The 23,127-nt window shown below is 39.6% G+C and overlaps 4 protein-coding genes and 3 long non-coding RNA genes across 15 annotated transcripts in view; 1 reads left to right on the forward strand and 6 right to left on the reverse strand.

Annotated features, from left to right (window-relative positions):
• Nucleotides 1–123: 123 nt before the first annotated feature.
• Nucleotides 124–3,996, reverse strand: LOC124349717. 2 transcript variants are annotated; one of them, XM_046800524.1, is made up of 5 exons: nucleotides 3,911–3,996; nucleotides 3,351–3,452; nucleotides 3,202–3,283; nucleotides 2,230–2,386; nucleotides 127–1,360 (listed from the first exon to the last, which is right to left on the reverse strand). In XM_046800524.1, the coding sequence occupies exon 5, from the start codon at nucleotides 1,354–1,356 to the stop codon at nucleotides 202–204; it is 1,155 nt and encodes a 384-aa protein (XP_046656480.1). In that variant the 5' UTR covers nucleotides 1,357–1,360; nucleotides 2,230–2,386; nucleotides 3,202–3,283; nucleotides 3,351–3,452; nucleotides 3,911–3,996; the 3' UTR covers nucleotides 127–201. The 2 variants fall into 2 exon arrangements, with proteins under 2 accessions (XP_046656479.1, XP_046656480.1); XM_046800523.1 differs by lacking the exons at nucleotides 2,230–2,386; nucleotides 3,202–3,283; nucleotides 3,351–3,452; nucleotides 3,911–3,996 and adding an exon at nucleotides 1,734–2,037 and having other exon boundaries at nucleotides 124–1,360.
• A 766-nt stretch (nucleotides 3,997–4,762) lies between these two features.
• The window catches only part of LOC124349769, a 33,565-nt gene continuing 15,200 nt past the window's right edge, over nucleotides 4,763–23,127 (reverse strand). The window contains exons 1-5 of one of the 2 annotated variants that reach the window (XM_046800607.1): nucleotides 6,308–6,924; nucleotides 5,953–6,242; nucleotides 4,974–5,512; nucleotides 4,853–4,903; nucleotides 4,763–4,822 (exon numbers count right to left, since the gene is read on the reverse strand). In XM_046800607.1, coding sequence (XP_046656563.1) covers nucleotides 4,811–4,822; nucleotides 4,853–4,903; nucleotides 4,974–5,510 — 600 coding nt within the window. In that variant the 5' untranslated portion in view covers nucleotides 5,511–5,512; nucleotides 5,953–6,242; nucleotides 6,308–6,924 and the 3' untranslated portion in view covers nucleotides 4,763–4,810. Of the gene's footprint in view, nucleotides 4,823–4,852; nucleotides 4,904–4,973; nucleotides 5,513–5,952; nucleotides 6,243–6,307; nucleotides 6,925–7,152; nucleotides 7,247–23,127 lie in introns of those variants that run through there. The other variant, XM_046800608.1, reaches the window with a different exon arrangement.
• LOC124350383 lies at nucleotides 7,629–8,913 on the reverse strand. 4 transcript variants are annotated; one of them, XR_006920870.1, is made up of 3 exons: nucleotides 8,480–8,913; nucleotides 7,831–8,216; nucleotides 7,629–7,733 (listed from the first exon to the last, which is right to left on the reverse strand). It is a non-coding gene; the product is annotated as an uncharacterized LOC124350383 (long non-coding RNA). The 4 variants fall into 4 exon arrangements; XR_006920872.1 differs by having other exon boundaries at nucleotides 7,831–8,027; nucleotides 8,138–8,909; XR_006920869.1 differs by having other exon boundaries at nucleotides 7,831–8,027; nucleotides 8,115–8,909.
• LOC124350046 lies at nucleotides 9,998–12,460 on the reverse strand. Of its 4 annotated transcripts, none has more exons than XR_006920367.1 (3): nucleotides 12,181–12,460; nucleotides 11,873–12,034; nucleotides 9,998–10,667 (listed from the first exon to the last, which is right to left on the reverse strand). XR_006920367.1 is itself a non-coding variant. In XM_046801048.1 (3 exons), exon 3 carries the CDS (start codon nucleotides 10,637–10,639, stop codon nucleotides 10,076–10,078), a length of 564 nt encoding a protein of 187 aa, XP_046657004.1. In that variant the 5' UTR covers nucleotides 10,640–10,667; nucleotides 11,873–11,900; nucleotides 12,150–12,161; the 3' UTR covers nucleotides 9,998–10,075. The 4 variants fall into 4 exon arrangements, 3 of the variants coding, with proteins under 3 accessions (XP_046657004.1, XP_046657003.1, XP_046657005.1); XM_046801048.1 differs by lacking the exon at nucleotides 12,181–12,460 and adding an exon at nucleotides 12,150–12,161 and having other exon boundaries at nucleotides 11,873–11,900; XM_046801047.1 differs by lacking the exon at nucleotides 12,181–12,460 and having other exon boundaries at nucleotides 11,873–12,025.
• LOC124350452 lies at nucleotides 13,110–18,103 on the reverse strand. The gene is made up of 5 exons (XR_006920976.1): nucleotides 17,829–18,103; nucleotides 17,676–17,762; nucleotides 16,963–17,053; nucleotides 16,565–16,906; nucleotides 13,110–13,644 (listed from the first exon to the last, which is right to left on the reverse strand). It is a non-coding gene; the product is annotated as an uncharacterized LOC124350452 (long non-coding RNA).
• On the forward strand, nucleotides 14,139–16,152 carry LOC124349689 (XK-related protein 6-like). Its single transcript, XM_046800481.1, has 5 exons — nucleotides 14,139–14,742; nucleotides 14,819–15,021; nucleotides 15,086–15,322; nucleotides 15,398–15,627; nucleotides 15,717–16,152. The coding sequence occupies exons 1-5, from the start codon at nucleotides 14,264–14,266 to the stop codon at nucleotides 15,945–15,947; spliced, it is 1,380 nt and encodes a 459-aa protein (XP_046656437.1). The 5' UTR covers nucleotides 14,139–14,263; the 3' UTR covers nucleotides 15,948–16,152.
• LOC124350431 lies at nucleotides 20,180–22,817 on the reverse strand. The gene is made up of 3 exons (XR_006920948.1): nucleotides 22,467–22,817; nucleotides 21,728–21,837; nucleotides 20,180–20,347 (listed from the first exon to the last, which is right to left on the reverse strand). It is a non-coding gene; the product is annotated as an uncharacterized LOC124350431 (long non-coding RNA).

The raw sequence follows: 23,127 nt of genomic DNA on the forward strand, positions 1-23,127 counted from the left end.
ATTATTCATTTATACGGTGCCAACAACGACAGACCTGTAGTGAAACCCAGTCTGGTCAATTGCATTGAAGTTAGAACTGAATCATTTGAACAAATTTTTCTACCCCATAAACTGTATTGCGTCATCGATTCACATGACGTAAATAATACAAGATTTTTCAATAAAAAAGTCGTCCTTTATGAAAATAACAAACTGAACTCACTAATCAACGAGAAAACAGAAAATTATCTCATAAAATTTCACAAAGAAAAAGAAAATCAGGCCATTCTTTCCTAAATTTAACGCCGTCGTGTGAATCAAAAAGTTATTAAGCAACAAAAATAAAAAGATAAGAGGGCCGCCAATGAACGCCACTACTTTCGGTAAACGCAGAGAAGGAAACATTTTCATCCCCCGATACAACAACACGAAATAAATCAAGTGAATAATCCAAGTTAACCCGAATAAATAAAGAAATGAATAATTGAAACAATTGTGAAGCCACGCCAGGAAAAAGATAGTTGGACCCACCATCAAAACTTTCTTAAAAAAATTCTCCGACATCATAAGGAAACGGGAGCGCTTTTGGAAATCGTTGGAATCGTAATGAACTCGTTTGCCAGAACCTTCTATCCAATATTTTTTGACGACATGTTTCTCAAAATTCGGTACGGTAATCTCAAGGCATATGCCACCGCCACCCAGAGAAACTATTTGCCAAAATCTAGACCAGAGAGTCTGTCTGGTGTTGTTGCGAGCCTCCACCAAACAGACAAGGCGACGACGATCGGCCATTTCGATGAGATTGAAACACATCGAAACGCAACTTTGAGCCTTGTGGTAGAATGGGCAGGTAACACGGGTCAATTGATTGGTCGTCACCTTATTAATACACTCACGACAAAAATCAATGTTACCCCAACCAGGTGTCAAGCAACGTTTGATGAAGAAGAATAGATCGGAATAGACTTTCTTAATTCTCTTGTCGTCTATGACGTCACCAATCAGAGAGTAGCGAGTCAGAGGAAGTTGTCTATGACACAGCTGGAAATATTTCCTACTCGCTGCTTCCAGCGTCACCTCTTCCGGATTGATTTCGTTGTAGCGGAGGAACTTTTCATACTCGCGGTTGATGACCTCGTTGGTGACGTTGACGATTTCGTGCCGGGATGTGGGTCCTCTGGGTTTTTCAGGACTGCCTTCCGAGATGCAATCCAATTGCTCGTGGAAATGGAGACGGCCAGTTATCGATGACTCAGAGAATCGAAAGCGTTTCCCTTTGAATGGCCAGAAACTGATGTGGTACTTATCCGTTTGAAGGGCAGCATGTCCATAAATGTTGGCACCTTCGGGGAGCCAAATCAAGACAGTCGGCATTTTGCTGGTAATAAAAAAAAAACAGTCAAAATTTCTTATTGTTAACCAAATGAGTTGTTCTGTTAGAGAAATAATTGATAAATAATTGATAAATGATTTGAATATAAAAGAACAACACGAACTCAAATTAATTACTGCAGAAAATATTATAACTCGACTATAATCAGTTCAATTTTGACTTGAAATAAAAATAAAAATAAAAAAAACGATTGCAGTTTCAACCACGCCCAATCCTGAGAATAAAAGATAACTCCCAATCCCATCACCTTCGCACGGAGCCTAATCGCAGTTTTATGAAATCTTTAGACAAAGATGAAAATTACAGTCTGTGGGAACGGGGTATCTTCATTAATTTAAGAATTAAATATCTCACTCACCTGTACAGGAGAAGAAACAATTGTTTGGTCAAATTCGGTTGATTACAAAGATTTGCGTCGACGTTCAACGAGAGAATAATCAAAAGTAATGACAAAATGGCGCCACGAATAAGATTATAACACTCGCACCTTTCCGAATACAAAGCCATATCTGTAAATCTACAGATACCGCAGCATTGTCCTGAGATAAAGAACTATACTTGCTAAGATAAAGTTCTGGACGTATTTCGAAAACTTCCAATCATAAAGTCTTATCACATGTACAAATACTAACTTTCCCGCCTAAAACATTCACGTGACACGGCACCTGCAAGTATTTGGGGCTGGCACAATTTTTGCAGCAAAAGACGAAGTTAGAATAGAAAAAGGTAAAAGTCTGTTTGGAATTCGCCGACTATCACCAACTTGGCAAAATCTGACATCAATTTAATACGCCGATTCCGCCCGTTTTTCCGCTGTGCCAAACAAGCAAACAGGAAATTGATTCAAGACTCACCGGGTGAAGAGTGCGACAGATAGGTGGCAGCTATCCCAAATTCACGACATTAAAGGAACCTGCTCCACTGTCGCGATGCATCCAGATTGATAGGCGGTTTTGAACAGGGGATCAATCCCATCTGCGGTCGGATGCTCTACCACTGAGCTATGCCTCCCTATTAGGCAACAATCGAATAGTCAGTCAGTTGGCTGGCCACTTATTAAGCACAACATGTAAAAGAAGAATTTCGAAAACTAAATGTTACCTGAAAATAATATGTATACATCGTACATTTAATTAGGTACGTAGTTTAATTTCGAATCGAATTTAAGGCAGGTTTTCATTAAAGCTTTTACGATAGGTCAAGGTGCGACTTAACCTCAACTGGACAGTGAGTAAACAGCACGTCGATTAGTGATAGCAAACTGTAATAGCAAAAAAGGATTGGATGACTTGACGTCTCGTTGGTGCATAGTCACCATTACTATAAGAACTAGTAGCGTCAAAATCTAATCTGGTACTAAATAACAAATGCAAATCTCTTCCAGGACTGCGGAAGTAAGTGCTGATTTATGACGCTGTAGTACACAGAAAAATTACACAAACCGAAGTCGTTTCTCACAAGAAATAACGGAGACACGCTAAATGCAGGATTACACCAATACCTTAGGCAAAGTTAAAGAGCGTCCAATAAGAAGGAGCTATAGTTATCCGCTTATCCCCATCTAACCCACGGATTGACTGAGAGCCCAGAACCCAATTGCTGTGATTACTCAAAATCAAATTGACCGATAAGACAATCAAAATCAATGGGAGAAGTTCAAAAGAATGTCTTTCCTTTTACGCTAATTGAATTTAAAAATTCATTTCCTTCCACTCGTTTCTGCTTGTACGTGCTAACCATTTTAAATTTTAATGATATCGCTTATTGAAATTGCGTCATGAATGCGTCATGTAAGGGTGAAATCACTGTCAGAATAAATAAGTTACCTGTGGGCGACAAGATGAAACGAACGAACATCATGTTTGCTGCATCCGCAACCGGTTAAACCATGCAAAATTCCTGCGTAATCTGCAAAGGATCAGTTAAAAGTTTGAAAAGGATTTATGTTTAGCTTAGCATGGCCAACTGATCTTACGTGAGTGCCGACAATGCATTGAAACTTTGAACTGATTTAAATGAGTCGCCTGGGGATCAAATAATGGAACAGCTACAAAGTCGACAGGAACTGTTGGCAACTCTGAAAATGAGAAATAAGAGAACATTTGAAAAATTGAATGAAATAACATGAATCAAAACGTTAAAAATTTCCGTATGCATAACACAATTTTAAGTGATGTGCAACGCAGACACAAGAGATTGTTCAATGAACAACGACTGCGTCACGTTCATTTGAAAAGAAGGGATGATATTTCCCACAAAGGAATAAAATGGTAAAAGCATCTGTGCTAAATTTATCAAAAGTTTTTAAGAGTTGAGGCTACTACTAAAAAATGCGGATAAACGAGAATACTTTTGTATTTCGTCATCGATTCATCGAGTATGTTGTCACATTTCATTAACAACATTGACCCACGGCATATTCGGAAGATACAGAATACGTATACTTTCTAAGAAATATACAAATTCAAGACATATTACTTCGAAAACACCCTTTCGCTGGACCAAACAACCAAGTAGAGAATAACTATGACTCACCGGGTGCACTGTATACGGCGCAAGAATCCTACGGTCTCCGTTATAGCGAGCCAAGTCAAGCTGGAAGATCAAGGACATCCTTTATTAGCTCCCACCTAAGAATTTAGAATTTCAAATGTTTACATTAAATAATTACCGCGTCAATTTCTGTTATTATACTTCAGTCTTCACTACATCAAGCTTTAGCCTAAGGAGCGTCAAGTCAAAACAAAACATTAAATTCAAAGTAATAACAAGACGATCGATTATTCTGCACTAAGAAACGTAATACCTTTCATGAATGGGGCTATGGAACTGATGAGACATGTCTAACGGACCGTGTAGACAGGTGGAAGTGACAGGGGAAAGATAAGGCGATTAGAAAATAGCAAATAATCCTGTAAGAGAAGAAGCTTTTAGAATCATCTTGACGATCGAGTTCATTCCACTCCACGGACCAGTTCTTCTCGAAATTGAAGTCTCTAGTCACATAATGATGGCAATGGACTTGTGTCTTGCTAAGCATGTTTAACAAACAGGTTAACCAGTTGTAAGAAAAATTCGAAACCATTCAATATTGCAGTAGTCACAAAGCATAGAAAATTAAAAGTAACATGAAATCGATTTAATTCTTCTTTTTCTTTTGAGCAACAATTAAAGGGGAGGAACATTAAGACGGGAGTGTAATTTCATTATTCATCTCTTAATTTAGGGAACGATATTTCTTTCATCTAACTTTATTATATTCAAAACATTTTCTTGATTAGTATTATTGATTCAATTTTGTCCCATCTAGCATTTTGTTTCTTTAGAGCACATTCTCAATGAACCAAAGTTGGTTATGATGCGCTGATTGTACTCTCTGCATCCCGCAATACAAAGTGTTCTTTCGTGTAGAAATTTTCGGCAGTGTAGGGGCTTCTACAAATCCATGTCCTCGTCAATCAAATCAATCCAGTACATGTCCTGGAGCAGCGAGTTGGAGGAACCCTCCGAAATGTCAACTGTAGAAGTCTGTAAAATCATCGGAATTAATGAAAAGACAAGCCAAAAAGAGAACAAACGAAATACAAGATCAAATTACCACGTGATCTGTAGCAACATAACAAATTTCGTGATCTCTGGATAAGCAGACAAAACAACGGTCCATTTTCTTTTTTTCCCCACGTTTTCCAGGTAGTGCACCTTCAACAAGCGAAGTCACTCCGGCGTAGACAAATGTGGCTAGTGGAATTACCATGAACGCTGCAAACGGCCCTGCAGCAAGAAGGACGCCAGTTCCGGTCATGGCAACGGACATACGGTTGGCGGCCTTAAGAGCATTCGTTCCACCTTCCTCGTCTCCGGTTGCCAAGTGGATGACGCCCTTTAAGTGCCCGACGACTGGGATAGAGTCCACTAAATCGCCGACGGTTTCCGTCCCTCCCTTTAAGGCCTTCATGCCAAAATTAGTCATCTTGTCGTCTTTTGTAACCGAACCTAAGCCAACGGCAACGCTGCCCACAACGTGAGCGAAACCGGTCACAAAATTCTTCTGGGTTTCTTCGGCTCCAACGGGGTCCTTACAGGCCAGTTGGAACACTGATTTGACTTGCGACAGGACAGGTATCCAGTCTACCATTCCTGTTGATTCAAAATTTAGAGTTACAACAATTATCGATAACTATTTAAGAACGTCGTCTGAGAGATTTATAATGTCAACTGAGTGGAAGTCAAGGATGGAATAGAAAAAATGAAATAAAATGTGCCTTACAAATTTCGTCCGCACATACAAATTAAACCAGAGCTTAACATTTATCTCCTTAATTAACAGTTTTAAAAAATTCATTAAACGGAAGAGGAATTAAAGAAGCGCTAACCTGACTATAAATAAGTTCATTTTTAAATTAAACAAAGGCAAAACCAATTAGCTTATTCCTTACGGAAATCAAATCGAAAACATTATACAGAGTGGAATTTCATAGGGAACAAAAATAAAAATAGTAAATCATATTCGCTGCCTTGTTAGTAACACTTAAATAATAATTTAAAAAAATTAGTTATCAAAGACGTCAAGGACTTACTGGAATGAATACGCCTAAATATTCCTTACAGTTGCGATGTGCTGACGATGTTCACCACATGGAGACTGAGCAAGGCATTACATTCGTTGGGGAACGACTTGGCGATGGGCACCAACGTTTTCTGGTCGTTCTACGTCGTATGTATTCCCACAATTGTAGTACGAGGAATTCCGGGGGGTTCATTTTTTAATTAAAAGATGATCTGGACGTAGAATCACATCACACCCAAGGGAATGCATCTGCCTCCGCGAATACTTCAGATGACGTGGTCCCGTTGTCACTCACTCTCACTGAGTGGAGAAATGCGAAATATTAATTGACTGAAAATTAACATTTATGAACTTAAGTCTGTTACCATCCGGTGTCGTGTGCATGATGGATATCTCTGCAACATTTCATCTTGTTGAAACTGCCAGGCACTGTTGAAGCTGATGCTCTTTCCAATTAGCGGATCTGTCGAGTCGTGGCTGTTGCCACCGCCTTGGGCCGATACCTCGTTCAGCGCTAGAAGGAAAACGGGAATTGATAATTTCATAAACTAAAAGCATCCATAAACACTAATGAAGGAAACGGAAAAAATGGAGAGAAACACTTGTCGCAGTCGTCACCTGTGCAGCCAACTAGCTCTGACATAATGATACACTGTACATCTTCTATCAGAGAGTTGCTGAAAACTTCCAATCATTAAGTCTTATCTCATACAAAAATTCAAACTTTACATCCACGTTACACACCTGCAAATATACATTTTGGGCAGAATAAAACGCAGTTAAATAGAAAAAGGTAATCGTGTGTTTGGGATCCGCCAACAACACATTGAATTTTTGCTCTACTTTGCCTTATCAAAGGTCATCCGTCAAATATTATCAACTTCAAAAGGTCGTGGTAATTAAGAGGCCCAATCGTTGGTGAATTAAATTTAAAAAATCTCTACCTTGCTCTTTCTGGGTATCTAGCAAAATGAACGACAATTAACTGCCAAATTTTTTATATGGCTTCAATCTACTTGCTTGCCCGAAAATTCTAGATGTTAATGACTAAGACAAATCTGACACCAATTTGGCAATTTCATACGCACCCGTTTTCCCGCTGGGTCACCTAATGCAAATAAAAAATTGGTAAGACTCACCAGGTGAAGAATATCCGATGGATGATTGGAAGCAATCCCATATTCACGACCTTTTATGGACCCCGCCTCACTCTCGTGACAATCTCCGGTGGTGCATTCCTACTGGTGACGATGAGGGGGCATCCGGGTTTGAACCGGGGACAATCCGATCTGCAGTCGGATGCTCTACCACTGAGCTATTAATTGACAATCGATTACCAGAAGATACTAAATTACCCAGTGTTGAGTCCAGCATTACATCACATGAATTTCATCGACCAAGAGAAGTTGTTGAAGAGATAGGATCTATCCGCCGAGGCATTCCAGTAAACGTGAAAATCCAGCACACCGCTTTCACGGATATTGTCACAATCTAAATAAACAGGAAATCAGAAGTTTAAGTTTAAAAATAGCTTGCATGTACTCAAACAATGTGTTAGTCTTACTGGTTTGAGCAAAAGGCGAAAAACTGAATTCGTTTCATTTCTGGGGAGTACAGACTGTAGACGCTGCCCACAAGAAATGATCCGGGAATATTTAACAAAAGTTGAATCGGCAATACCTTGACGATAATAAGTGCAGCAAGATGCCACTGCTGTTAAGCGGAACAGTCGGTGGTCTTCATTACGTCCTTCTCGACGTTTTTAATCCAAGAAGATGGCTGAATAGATAGCTAGAAATATTCAACCAAGAAAAGTAAAAGAAATTATCTGGATAGTGGAATTCTAAATGTCACCATATCTATAAAAGGTCATTCAGTAACAACTTACGGGAGACAAAACATTATGGAGGGGATTATGAGCCAGTTGGTCTGCCATTTTCACGAGAATGTCTACTAGACTAGTTTGAGTCTGTCGAAACTTTCCAGTGGCTTGCAAAGGCATTCACTAGCCAAGTAACTTTCTGCATATCGTCAGAAGGAGTAAGGGCCATTTACAATCCTATAAAGAAGCAGATGCTGGTAGAGCTGGGGGAAAAAAAAAGATAGGAAATATTAGCCATAATAACACGTTATGAGTATTAATGTCAATCGCAGATAACACATTTGCTTTACTGATTGAAACGATTGCAACACACCGGACGAGGCTCGGTTACACATCAGATCTGAATTGCTGCAGTTGGCAATCATGAGAATCAATGGGTAGAATTTCGAAACCTAAATGACCCATATGTTAACATCAAATAGTTATAGCGTTCATTTGTAGACTAAGAGAAGCAAGGCGAATAAAGGGTGGTAAATGGAAACAGATGTGTTGCCGTCACAATAACACTTAGAAACATTCGAACGTGCTGGATTCGTTTAGTTTTAATCTTCATTATTTCGACCTTGACATTATCACAATCTTTAAACTACCACGACAAGTAAAATTCAAAGTAAAAACCCGACACAAGATAATATTACACTAACAAAAGTTCTACCTTAAACAAGAAAACGTGGCTCTCCATCATGTTATACGAGGCATCGTCTAGCGGACCGTGTGGTGTCGGGTAAGTGTCAAAAAGTTCCTAAAGAGCTGAAGCCTGAAAGTGATAAGAAAAGCAAGCGCAAATAATCTAATTTAAACCAAATATTCTCCTCAGAACTTATATCTCTGCCAAGGTCACTAACTAGCTAATCTTGCACAGTGAAACTCGACACCTTCATGGAACGTTTCATTTAGAGGTAGCAAGGCCAACTGACTAAATTGACTGTTGGTTTTACAACGCCCCCTGCTGAGAATAGCCACCAGCACCAATAGGATGAAAGGAATAGAATGAGCGGGAAAGCGGCCATCATGGATTTATCTAACCCTTCCTCTCTCATTAGAAAAAAACAAATTATGCATCACAAAAGTTGGAATCGAAAGACTGTTGGTTTTCGTCAACACATTTTAAAAAATTAAATAAATGTGGAGGTTTTGCTGCCCCTTTCCTTGAAATACACTAAAAATGCAAATGATTAAGACAAATTTGACAGTAGAACATAAATGAGAGCTAAACACGTGTATAGTTCTCGTGCGTAAACAATTCATTTCACGTTAACAAGAAGAGCTCATGAAAGAAGAAATAGTTGTGATGCGAATTATAATCAAAGGATTTCGCCTGCAGTGGCAGGATTGGCAGTAAGTCAGGACTTGAAATCTTTGGGGATTATCATAGGTTAAAAAAACAAAACGATAGGCAACTGATTCCCGTTTGTAAAACGAACATTCAACCTTTTCTCCCTTTCCTTTCCTTGGGCACGATTAACCCGAAAAGCCTACCTTCTTGTACTGTGAGGCGAGCCAAATAAAAATCTTCTGTTCAAGGCACCCCTTCACACTGCAACGCGCAGCTCGGGTGTCGGCTTGACCCATACCTTAAAATTGGAATAAGGTCTATAAGCTCTTCTGAGAAAATCGATATATAGCCTGAACAATTCAACAAGACTTTTGGGTTCACGCCCCAAAACTACTCTGAGGTGCTCATCGAATTCTTCAACAATTTTTCTTACGAAAGATAGATATTCAACCCAAAAACGAATTTGACCACCCCCGTTCATAGCCTCATATAAGATCTCACCCAAATTAAAGATTGAAACTGAAAGGACAACACCACACCAATTGTGATGGGCCAATAATATTATGAATAAAGGGACAATGAAATAATGCAGAATCGATGGGTCATCGATCACTTCAATTTCACCAACAAAATTATAATAAATGAACAGGTTTGGGTAACGCGTTTCTGGGATCAAGTACCCGAACAGTAACAGGACGAAATTTGAAAAAAAGGCGGACTTCACTCGAAGCAGTTCGTTAATTATTAAACGTTGAGCGGATATTATTGGCTGATTATGGACCTCATCATTAGTAATCAAATACCTTCGCACAACTTCTTTTTCGAACCACGGCACTGTATAAGTTAATTCTAATTCCTTTGGTTTTTTACCGAAGAAAAAAAAGTTCATCGCAGTTAAATAGAAGAGAAAGGAAATTTCTTTTGCATTTTTGGCTTCTTCGTAATTGATGATTGGAATGGGATTGGGATGATGTTTCAGCCAGGCCATTTGGACGAGGTTGAAACCAAAGACACACAACTTTGTTGACTCTTGTAAAACGGCGCAGAATCGTCATCTTTGCTGCTCACTAATTCGGTCACGATCGAGTACTCAGTTTCAGCAAGCGATTTGACCGGTTTCCAATAATCTTCTATTCGTTCGGCTATATCTTCCGTCAATGATGCCTCCAGTTGCTTGTATTCTCGATACTTCTCCTCACCTTTTGCCAGTGTCACATCTTCTGGATTGATTTCGTTGTAACGGAGGAATTCCTCAATCACGTCATTCAGGTCCTCGTTGGAGACTTTGGCTGCGTCGATTTCATATTCGTAGTTGGGGTCACAGTCTTCGTTTTCCTTGTCAAGGTCTTGATGGAAGACGAGGCATCCCTTGTGCACATCTAACGCGAAAACGGCTGCATTTGAAATTGTCCTGGTTACCTTTCTACCCTTTTCTAAACAACGAGCCGGCCAAAAACTAACGTAATACGCGTTGGTAGCGATGGCTACATGCCCAGGCTGGTCCTCATCATCGGGCATCCAGATCACAATTTTCGGCATTTAGAAAACCGGATAATGATGCAGTCAACTGTTGAAAATAAAACAGGATCAGTAAATCGTTGTTATTTATAAAAACATTCAAAGAATTATGTTAATTTTGTTAACAGTCAAGCACCGATTCGACTATGTATCAACCTTTAGCAAAAAAGTGTCACTCGATTCAGTTCAAAATGCGATTGAAAAATGTTAAAAATCTCAGTTTGACTGTAAGAACGACATACCTAACAAGTAAGCAAAATTTAATGCCGAATTTGACTGAAGTTGATCCTTTTTGTATGGGGTGGGGGATATAACTTTAATTGGCTACCAATACCCGCAAATAGGCTTCTGCCTCTGGTTAATTCCCAGCTGAAACGAGACTGCTAAGTAACTTGGCAGCAACAACATCAACGACTATCAACGACTATAGTTTCCTTAAACAGCCAAGTCCCTTCCTCACAGCTTCCATGAGACACTTGCTCCGCCCACTTTTAGTCACGAAATATTCTAGAAAGAGTTTTGCAAACAATTATAACGAATACAACTGTGCCCTAGACTACTCGTAATATCACGACAAATGATGCACGCTTTTTTGCTTGGCTGAATATATGAACGTGATATTTCTTCATGTCATCCTCTCCCAAATGGCACGGCAAATGGTTCATGGCAAATTAATGCTTGGCAGATGGTCTCTTGCGTTAAAATCAACTGGTCAAGTCTTTCCGAGAAAATGTCGACTGCCATAAAAAGTGAACGTTTCCGACCACTTATCTCAAAACTTTTGCCTGTTTCGATTGCCTGGAAAGTATATAGGAAACAATGTCTCACAGTTTTACGACTTGTTGACACTGCGATGGCCTGAACGATACGACGATCGAGCGAAACTAAATTTGGAGTCGGCCACAATGTTGAGATTGGGATGCTGTTGGGCGGTTATAAATAATCGGGATTTAATGGCGTCTCGTCTGCACGGCGCCCATCGGCAACACTTAGTGCTAACAGCCGGGTGCGCCACTATCTGAAATGAGTCTACACTTTTGAAAAACAAAACCAGACATTTTTAAAGAATTTTACCAAGTCGAAATCTGAAAACAAACTAACAAAAACATACTTTCAACCCTATGTTAGCATTACTTAAAATACTTTTACAACCTTACTGATGATAAATCAAAAGAGCAACAAGCTTTGAATCTAATATATACTTAAACTTACGTATTTTAGTTAGAAATATATTTCGAATTAGGCTATACCAACCAGACGAGTGTTGCAGCTGATGCCGAGTCTGAACCGGTCTGAACAAGAGTTTGTGTTCGGTTTGTTGGGTGAATGGATGCGCTGTGCGGTAAAATATGTCGAGTCCACCCCAATACTGAGCCAACATTTGTCGTTACACTTGGCGTGTTTAATATTTCTCCCCTGCGGCAAATGAATAAAGATATTTCGCAATTAAAATCAGTTGACGCATCGCCGACAGTGCTGCTTATATGCTGATACTGGATGTGCGTACGGATGGGGCAAAGTTTATTTAGACTAGAACAAAAATATAAGATACGACAGCTTACTGGTCATTAATCGCCTAGGTTTGCAGAATATTTTGGTTGCATGCAAGGTTACTCTGAACTGTCGTCCCAAAGTGTTTGTTGATATTTAGAAAATAATTGTATCAACAGCATCAATGCAGTAACACTCGGTCACAGAAACACAAGCCACATCGACACTGCGCCCACACCACCATCAAACTGAACGAAAGTCGAAAGGGCTCCAAAGTCCAAAATGAGTTGAGCAAGTGAAGAAATAATGGGTAAAAAAGGAGGAAGGGTTTGAAAGAAAGAGCAGCCATCTTGGATTCTATTGCTCACCCTTCCTCCTTTTGGTCACTTAATCTTTCCGCTATAAATCGGAAATTTGAATAAGAGATTTTCATCGAAATAGCTCTACTTCGCCTATGTTTGGTTATATTTATGTAGATAAAAGTTAAATCAACGTTTAAAACAACGAATCAGATTGCAGTGGTCATTTCCGCCATCTTGTTCATCCTTCATCGTCTTTCTTGTCAAAGGATTTGTTGAGCAACGAATGGTGGGGATGACTCATTCAGTCGGAGATGTTTATTCAATCTTATATTCAAAATTCAATACCTTTTATTGACAACTGTTGAGTCTGACGAGAAGACACGACAAAATAAACTTATACATTGAATATAAATGCCTTTTACAACTACAAAAAGGTCTAGCCCTACCTCATCTTATCATTATAGAAAATAAATTATGCATTCACATAATTTCCAGGAGAATTTTATTCCGCTGGCGAAGTAAAGATAAACTTTCAAACAAAAATTGTTAATAACTACATTGGAGTGGTTGTAATGGACGTATCAGCACCGGCGCCGCGAGCCTACCGGCCGAAAAAAACTTACGTCATAATTTAAGGTGGTAAGTCGAGGGCTGGACCATTACGACGATCCTCAGTTGAATGTCGAATGAACGGCGGAGAAGATTCAAACAGGAATTTTATTCAACTCAACTAAACTCCATCAAACATCGTCATTTGCGTGCTCGACCAAAAATTGGATTGAGGGTAGTGGTGAAATTTCTCTATTCCAGATCATCCCAAGGCTTTTTTCGATTTGGAATTGAAATTCTTCGTAAATGGAATTGTCGTCTTCATCTGTGACTATTGCGTCGATTTGATATTCGACGAGATCCTGTTCGCCTTCGTATTCCTTGTCGAGGTCTTGGTGGAGGACGAGACCCCCTCGATGTCCCATGAAAACCCCAACTGCATTCGTAAAATCAGTCAATTTTCTTTTCAATCTTTTGGATTTGCTTTCCTCCTGAATGTCCTCATCGCTGTCGTCAGACTCTAGAACTTGAGCCGTCCAAAAGCTGACGTAATATTTATCGGTTGCCAGGGTGACGTGTCCGTACGGGTTCTCCTCTCCATGTGGCCGCCAAATGTAAACAGTCGGCATTTCTTGACTAATAAAATCAAATGTAGTCCGCAGCAGTCAGGGCCAGTACAATTCTCTATAAAGATAAAAGCGTCCAAATTATAATGACTGATTTTCTTTTCATTAATATTAACACAACTCTAATCAAAGTTTTCAACTTACACACACTTACTATATAATAAGGGATTGACGGGAATCATAAGTGTCGCCTATGAAAAACTCAACTTACATTTGACTAGCACCAATAGCGTATAACAGTCACACGTGCGTGTGATGCTGGAAACTGGAAAAGATCTTTCGAGAATTCGGCGAAAGAATATATATAATAAGAGCGCTGGTTACCGGATATTGCAGCAGCCCGAACGCCCGACGGCTATATAACATATCGTCGTCATTGTCGTCTGGTCTGAGTCACCAGAGACGATGCTAAACAAATGATGCAAGTGGTTTTATGTCAATGCGTGTGTGGATAGTTGCTGGGCGAGTTAAAAACTGCTGGAGGCTATAGCTTCTGTGAAACCGACTAAGGGAAACGCGTTCAGCGCGTCTCGCCGGCAGTTTGAATTGTTCCGCGGTCCCGTACAGACCTTATCCAAGATCTCCTAGTGCAACTAAAAGCCAGTGATCAGTCAGCCTACCAGTAAGTGAACTATATAACAGTGTAGGCTGTTGTTAACTTGTTAATCTAACCGAAAATGGGGCTCATGAAGAAAAGGAAAAATAAAAATCCAACGGCCGAGCAACAAAATTCGCAGGTTACAGTACAACCTATATCTGCCGATACGATTCCCGTCGAAATTTCCGAACAAGAAATTCCGCAGTCCATAAAAGATTTTGCGCAAAAATGCAAAGACAATTTTGATGAAGGAACGTTAAGTTGGTTGATTAGGTTTAACTATGTTTCATTCCTTCTCTACATCATCCACATTGGTTGTAACATTTATTGGCTTAATTACTTTTACAACAAAGGAGATATGTGGTATTTCGGGTGCACCTTGGCATTTTGGTTAATCCCTGCAGGTAGTGCGACTCTAACAAGTTTCTTGTTTTACAATCCCGGTTGGCCGATTAACCAAAACCAAGACACATTTGACCCCAGAGATTATTTGCCAGAAAAAGAATCTAATTTTAGCTTTAACATGAAGTGGTTTTTGGGTTTCTGTCCATTTCCGAGGTAAGATCCTGAACTAATCAATTTGACTAAATTGAGTTGTAAGTTGAAGTAGGAAATTTGTTAAAATTCTTCACAGGTACTGGGATACCATTAAATACGCCCGCAAAGCCAAAAAAGCCAAGAAAACGGATGACGAGGCGCAGAACATGTATTTCCTCGCAATGATTTGGGAAGATGTCGAGTTACTACAATTGCGCCAATTTGAGAGTTTCATGGAATCAGCGCCTCAATTATTGCTCGGCCTGTACATCGCCATCAAAGAAGAATCCCTTTTAGGATGTAAATATTTCTTAGACTATTTGCAATGGTTGCCGTAAGAAAAAAATTTAATCTCCTTTTATAGATTGGTCGTTATTGAAAATCGTCACTATCGGCAGCTTGTCGTGGGCATTACTCTCGTACGATAACAAAATCTGCTTAATGAATGGAAAACGTGATGATGCAGCCCAACGGAGCCGATCAAATGTCATCAGAATTGACTTCACGAATGATGACGAGACAAATGAAGTCATTGATTGCATCAAAAACATCAACTGGAAAAAGAACGTTCTCTCATTTTTCGCTCATTTCTCCTGGATGGGTAAACCTACACGATCGCTTGTTTCATTTCTCTATAATTAAAATTCTGTTTTTTAATTCGTTTTGTTCCGATTAGTGGCCCGATTCATGGTCTTGAGTTTGTTCGCGACTGTTCACGGTTGGGTTATTTGGATGGCCTGCCTTGCTCACCTAGTCCCAATTCTCGTTTTGCATAAGGAGAAAAATTACGGTTTTATGGACTCGTTGAGATTGTCATTTCTCCACGTTTTCGCCTACTTGTACCGAACAAAAAATAAACGTGATCAAGAGAAACACCTACGATTCTCACCTGTCGCGTATCAGTATGTAAGTGAACACAACTCTTGATTCAAAAATATGAATTCTGCCTTTAACTTAAAATTAACTTAACGCTTTGATACTATATGGTCATTTAGGTCTGCATCTGCGAAAATCTGTTTCTCATGGTAATGTGTAGCCAAAGTATCATCAAATGCAACGAGAGGAGCAATCTTGACATCTCATCCATCCTGTCCTATCCTTGGAATGATTGGACATTCTCACTCCCCTGGATCGGCCAAATTTTGACTTTTCTTTTAAGTTGCTTGTTGTTTCGGTTGCTAAACAAAGAGCGACAATCTCCCATCACTCCTGCTGCCCCTAGTTAGTCGTTCTTTAGCCGCGCTAAAAGAAATCTCCATTCTAGAAATGGCGATAGCCACCTCAAAACCAAAAAGTGTTCGTCCAAGTTGTGTTGGTTAAATTCCTTCTTATTTCCATTATGCAACACTTGTACTGTGTCTAAACGTTGTCTATTAGTATACGGTCTTCATCAATATTCTGGCAAAATATATGAACAAATGTATACTACTATATTCGCCTTCCGACCTATACGAGCTGTTCATATAGAGGCCGTACAAAATTGTACAATCACGATCTATCGGCTGAATATTAAGCTAAACAAGGCTTCATTAACAGCTTTCAAATAACTCAATTACTTTACTCATTTTCGATTCAAAAATTCTATTAGAAATCAACCTATTAAAAAATGAATTAATTAGTTATAAAAATAATCCTGTACAACGCATTAAAAATTGGCTCTACTTTGCCTTATTAACGATCATCCGTCAAACATAATCAAACAAATCGCTCTAATCTCCGCACTTGCCTCAAGTTTCTAGATGCTACAACCTGGCAGAATCTGACACCAATTTCACACGCCTATTCCACCCTTTTTCCCGCTACTAAGGTACCCTTAAGCAAATTGAAAAATGATAAGACTCACCGAGTGAAGAGTTTGACGGATAGATGGCAGCAATCCAAAATTCATGACACAAAAGGAACCTGCTCCACTGTCATGGCACATCCGGATTGGTAGACGGTCAGGGGGCAATCGGGATTGAAAAGGGGACAATCCGGATGGATGCTCTACCACTGAGCTATGCCCCCAACTTGATGATCGATTACACAGCAGCAGCAGACTGCGGTAGTGAATTCGGCATTGAGTCCAGCGTTGGATCCACGTGAAATCTACCGATCGAGGGAAGTTGTTGCCGCCGATCCTATCGCATCCGCTGCAGCATTTCGGTAAACGCAAGAATCCAGCACACTGCTTATTGTCAACGATCTAAAGTTATTATTATTATTGTCAACGATCTAATTAATTTGCTTTAAATTGTGTACTTATAGTCTATCGCCTGTCCACTTCTATTAATGTGATAGCGTCGTTAAATTCCTCTTCGACGAAGGAAGTGGAAACGACCATGAGATTGACCTGGATAAACATAATAGAATCGGGTTTAATCAATATTGATATAAAACAAATCTTTTAACGCATTATGTGACAAAATCTGAGGCAAATGGAATTCCGTACGTCACAATAAAAACACTTGAGGATTACACATTAACTATTTGTTTCAAGCCTATCTGATTAAAAAATGTTGGCCTCGTTTAGATTCAGTTATCACTATTTTGACCTTAACCTTGTAGCCATTTTAAATCTATCACAATAAGTAATATTCAAAGTAAAGACACGAAACTTAAAATACTGCACTAATACATGTGTTGCAGTTTAGAAATGTGGAAACATGGCTTTCCAGTTGTAATACGAAAATTGTCTTGTGGACCAAGTGGTGCCAGGTGAAAGTCACGAGCTCCTAAAGGACAGTTAGAAATGAGCAAATAATCTAATTTGAACCAAATATTCTCACAACTCTCTCTACATCTCTGCCAAGATCAATAACTAGCTAATCTTGCACAGCGAGTCTTGATGCCTACTCAGAGAACTACTGTTTGGCGAACCTAACATTGACACCATTTTAAAGCCGTCACAAAAGTACCTACTATTCAAAGAAAAGACACAACATAAGATAATACAGCACTAATAAACATGTTACCTTTCAGGAATGTGCAAACGTGGCTCTCCATCCTGTTGTTACACCAGAGGCTTCGTCTAGCGGACCCAGGTGAAGCTTCCCAAAGAGCTGAAAGTGATTAAAAAAGAGCCAAATTTAAACCAAGTATTCTCACAGATCTCTCTCTATCTCTACCTAGATCAATAATGAACTAATTCTGCACTGATCAGATCCTGCAGATGGAACGTCCCAGCAGTCCCAGGTCGAAGTGGCAGGTCCAGCTGCCAACAATTGACTGTTCACTGTTGATATGACAACGCCACCTGTAGGGCTGTAGCTGAGAAAATCCTCCGGCACTAATAAAAGGATGAAAGGAACAGAATAAGCGGGAAAGCGCCAAGCGGCCATCATGGATTTGATCTCACCCTTCCTCTTCATTAGAAAATAAATTATGCATTCACAAAAGTTGGAAGAAAGACTTTGGTTTTCGTCAGCTCAGATCTTCTTAATTTGAATAAAAGTTGAGGTTTGCTGCCCCTTTCCCTGAAATACACTAAAGATGCAAATGATTAAGACAAATTTGACAGTAGAACATAAATGAGAGCTAAACACGTGTATAGTTCTCGTGCGTAAACAATTCATTTCACGTTAACAAGAAGAGCTCATGAAAGAAGATATAGTTGTCAAGCGAATTCAATTATTCAAAGGATTTTGTGACGGTGGCAGGACTGACAGAGAGTCAGGATCGAAATCTGAACCTTTGGGGATTGACATGGGTTAAAAAACAAAACGATGGGCAACTCTGATTCCTGTTTGTGAAATTTCATTTCAATTTTTTTCGATTCAATTTCACGACTTAAATGTCAACCAAGGGGTCCGCAACTCAAATTTACTTTTTATTTTATTTACTTTTTCCTTTTTTATTTTTTACTTTTGAGATAGGCTTTCCTTCGAGCGAAAATAAAAGGGTAGGGAGGGGATGGGGAGGAGGGGGGGGTTCGTTCGCGCGCGCCCTTCTTTTTTCACGTAAAGTAAATTTCCTTTTTTTTTCCTTTTTTCACTTTTTTTTGCTTTTTTACCGTTTTTATTGTAGTAAATTTGAGTTGCGGACCTCTTGATGTCAACAATAAACCGGAAAATGAACTCGAAAATTTCCACAAATAAAAGGAAGAAAACAAAGTCAATGATATCGGAATTAAAAGTTGCATCAAAGAATTTTTGGATGTCACTCTAAGTGAAACGCGTCAATATTCGTGAGATATGAAAAGAAAACAAGTAACAACAAAACGATGATGCCGGTCACGAACGCCACTAATTTCGGTAAACGCACAGAAGGGAACAACTTCTCGTAGACGCTGTTGATGGCCTCGTTGGTGACGTTGGCGATTTCGTGTTGAACGGTGGGCTTCACGGGATTTTCACGACTGCCTTCCGAGATGCAATCCAATTGCTCGTGGAAATGGAGGCGGCCAGTTATCGATGCCTCAGACATTCGCAATTCTTGCAAAAAATGAAGAATGAACTTAGAAATTACAACAAGGAAAAAGAAACAAAAATTAATGAACGTAAATGAAAAGTAATAATGCAATAAAGATATGCTGAAAGGGACGCCGGTAACGAACGCTATTGGTTTCGGTATACGCACATGAGGAAATAACTTCATTTGCACTAAAAATAACAATACGAAATGAAGAAAGTGGATAAACCCAGTTAACCCGAATAGGTCGAGTAAAGAATAATTTAAAGAATTGTGAAGCCACGCCATGAAAGAGATAGTTGGCCCCACCATCAAAACTTTCTTAAAAATATTCTCCGACATCCTAAGGAAACGGGTGCGCTTTTGGAAATCGTTGGAATCGTAATGAACTCGTTGGCCAGAACCTTCTTTCCAATATTTCTGGACGACATGTTTCTCAAAATTCGGTACGGTAATCTCAAGGCATATTCCACCACCACCCAGAAAAACTATTTGCCAAAATCTAGACCAGATAGTCTTTTTGGTATTGTTGCGAGCCTCCACCAAACAGACAAGGCGACGACGATCGGCCATTTCGATGAGATTGAAACACATCGAAACGCAACTTTGAGCCTTGTGGTAGAATGGGCAGGTAACGTAGGTCAATTGATTGGCCGTCACCTTACCAATACACTGACGACAGATGTCAATGTTACCCCAACCAGGTGTCAAGCAACGTTTGATGAAGAAGAGTAGATGAGAATAAGGTTTCTTAATTCTCTTGTCGACTATGACGTCGCCAACCAGAGAGTAGCGAGTCCGAGGAAGTTTTTTATAACAATCCTCGAATTGCTGTTTTCTATTCGCTGCTTCCAGCGTCACCTCTTCAGGATTGATTTCGTTGTAACGGAGGAACTTTTCATACTCGCGGTTGATGGCCTTGTTGGTGACGTTGACGATTTCGTGTTTAATGGTGGGTTTCACGGGATTTTCAGGACTGCCTCCCTTAACCCAATCCAATTTCTCGTGGAAATGGAGGTGGCCAGTTATCAATACCTCCAAAAATCGGAAATTTTCGTCTTTGTATGGCCGAAATGGCCACAAATTGACGAGGCGGCCAATTATCCATACATCAGAGTATCGAACACGTCCGTCTTTCAATGGCCACATACTGATGTGGTACTTGTCCGTTTGAAGGGCGGCGTGTCCGTATGGATGTCCATCTACAGGTTTCCAAATCAAAACGGTCGGCATTTTTCTGGTAAAAAATCAAACCAATAGAATTACTCATTCAATTAATATTAAGAAATTTCGATTTTTACAGAAATGATTAATAATGATTTACAACGATAACAATAATTTGAATATAAAATAAAAACACGAACTCAAATTAATTGCAGTGTAAATTATAACCCATTCAATTTTTACTTGAAAAAAGAAAAAAAGGGGTTTCAGTTTCAACCACGCGCAGTATAAAAGATAACGCTCAATCACACCATTGAACGAAGCATAATCATCACAGTTCCATAAAATCTTTTAGTCAGACTATAACCGACTATAACAGGGTGCGGGAATGGTTTTCGAATGTTGTCGATTACAGCAAAGATCGATGGCCAATGAGAGAAAAATCAAGAGTGAAGAATCACGACTCGAATCAAATTAATAAGACTCGTGTTGCTACCCCCTTCCCGAACGCAAATAATTTTGCCTTGCCCATTGCTTCCATTTTGGATTGGAGAAATAGAAATAAGGTCTCCTATTACAAAACTCCCGGTGCTGAAAAAGGCATACCATTTCTGCATATAGTCCGTAGGAATAGAGGACTTTTTACATCCTATTAGGAAGCTGATGGTAGAATTGGAGGGAAAAAAAAGGATAGGAAAGAGTAGCCATAATCAGGATCACAAGTGACTGCACGAACCCTATCAAGACTGCAGCAATCATGGATTTTATCTAGATATTAATTCTATTCTTAAACTAACAGGCAGGAACTTTCCCCACCTACTTCCCTCACGGGCGATTCTGAAAAAGGTTCGCAATAAATAGTAACGACTACCTGTCTACCTCTACAGTGCCCGTCGAAATGTCACGCTATGCGTGCCGCAGGCTTCTTTGCTTGATAGTGACCATTTTTGGTCAGGACTTGAAATAAATTTGGTTTCCATTGCATGGAAAGTAGAAGGCAATGATGCCACATTTCACGAAAACTTGTCGCTGCGATGGCGATAAGATCAAGTGAAATCTTCGTTGGAAGTGGAGTCGGTGACTTGTATGTGGGACCGAGATTGAGAGTGATAAAAAACCGGGATCGAATGACGTCTCGTCTACCCGGTGTCCCTCGGGCAACACTTGAGACTACAAGATCTGCTGGGTGCGCCGCTATTCGAACTGCGACTTGGCTTAAAAAGAACACCATAAACTGTAGAAGAATTTTGTCATGAAGGGGGAAAAGAACCCTTTTAGCCTTGGTGTCTTTTGAAAACTGGAAATACTTTGGTTATACTCCACCCTTACTGATAATATAAATCAAAAAGGCAAAAGAGCAGCAAGCTTTGAAATTTAACTATACAAGTCAATAGTAAAGCGAAAGACTCTTACCCACATAATTACAAATATAGTTTGGAATATACCATCATACCAGATAGTGTTGCAGCTGAAGAACAAGAAATTTCGTTCGTTTTGTTGGGCGAATGGACAGCACCACCGGAAGGACAGCACGTTGTACAGTAAAGAAAGTTGGTCCCGGCACTGTGGCAAATGAATAAAGAGATTTCGCCATTAAAATCTGATCATTTTGTTGATAATACCGGATGTACGTGCGGATGTGGCAAAGTTTAGATTAGACTTAAACAAAATAGAACACGCTAGATGACTAGTCAGAGAGTATCAATCGCCTCGCTACTATTATTATGCAATTAAATTACAGAAGTTTCCGTCGTGTGCAGGGTTAATCGCGGCAGAAAATACTCTGTAACATTTTCTAAATGAAATAATTGTATAAAATAACCACAATAGCTATAATCGATGCAGTTACAGGAGGTACCCGAAGACAGAAAGATAAGACACCTACACTTTACCCAAACCACAATCAAACTGAACGAAACGGCTTCAAAATTTGGTGGAAGAGTTTGAAAAGACGAGCAAATAAGAGAAAGGCAGCCATCTTAAATCTTTTGGTAGATAATTTTTCCCGCTTCATAAAAATATTATTAAATCGTAAAGGAAATAGCTGTTCAATTGAAATCAGCTAAAAGTTAAATTAGAGTTTAATACACCAAATCTGATTGCAATGGTTATTTCCGCCATCTTGTTCATCCTTGATCGTCTTTCTTGGAAAATAATTTTGAATCGATTGCAACGAATGGTGATATTCATACCTTTTAAACAACTGTTGAAAGACGGTAGGACAAAATAAACTTTAACATTCAATAGCCTCTAACAACCGATCCGGATGATGTTTCAGCCAAACCGTTTGGACGAGATTGAAAATGAAGGACACACACACTCACTAAGGGATTATTGACTGAGAGTGTTGGTTGAAAACTCAACTAGCGCCAGTAGCGTAATTGTCACATACGTGTGTGTTGCTGGCACGGGCAACAGCAACTAATAGGAACTTTCTAGAATTGGTAGAGAACTGCACCCAAATTTGTTGGAAAATTCGCCCCAAGGGATACCAAAGTAACGCAACTATAACATGAGAATAACGTGACACGACTGTCGTCTTCTCTTCCGTCTGCTCCCTGCTAACGACAATTCGAAATGATGCAAATTCAGTGCAAGTGTTATAATATACTTGATTTGGTTGAGATATTAATCATGTTGAATTAATTTCTAACATGTTCGCTTGACTCATTTACTTGCCGATAGATGTGCTTCCTTTCTTCAGGGCGGGGTTACGAACGGAAGTGTGTGACGATCTTGCTGGACGAGCGCTTGAGGCTCGTTCGACTTGCTTAGGAAAAACGCGTTCATCCCGTCTCGCCGGTAGTTTTGATGGCTCCGCGGACCCGTACAAACCCCGTCCAAGATCTCCTA

The sequence above is a fragment of the Daphnia pulicaria genome, chromosome 7 (assembly GCF_021234035.1).
Source record: "Daphnia pulicaria isolate SC F1-1A chromosome 7, SC_F0-13Bv2, whole genome shotgun sequence".
NCBI lineage: Eukaryota > Metazoa > Arthropoda > Branchiopoda > Diplostraca > Daphniidae > Daphnia > Daphnia pulicaria.

Coding starts and splice junctions, on each gene's coding strand:
- LOC124349717 (XM_046800523.1), bottom strand. CDS start 1,882: ATGGCTTTGTATTCGGAAAGGTGCGAGTGTTATAATCTTATTCGTGGC. Junction 1,361..1,733: donor TTGTTTCTTCTCCTGTACAG/GTGAGTGAGATA, acceptor TTTTATTACCAG/CAAAATGCCGACTGTCTTGA.
- LOC124350046 (XM_046801048.1), bottom strand. CDS start 10,639: ATGCCGAAAATTGTGATCTGGATGCCCGATGATGAGGACCAGCCTGGG.
- LOC124349689 (XM_046800481.1), top strand. CDS start 14,264: ATGGGGCTCATGAAGAAAAGGAAAAATAAAAATCCAACGGCCGAGCAA. Junction 15,022..15,085: donor AGAAGAATCCCTTTTAGGAT/GTAAATATTTCT, acceptor CTCCTTTTATAG/ATTGGTCGTTATTGAAAATC. Junction 15,628..15,716: donor CACCTGTCGCGTATCAGTAT/GTAAGTGAACAC, acceptor ATGGTCATTTAG/GTCTGCATCTGCGAAAATCT.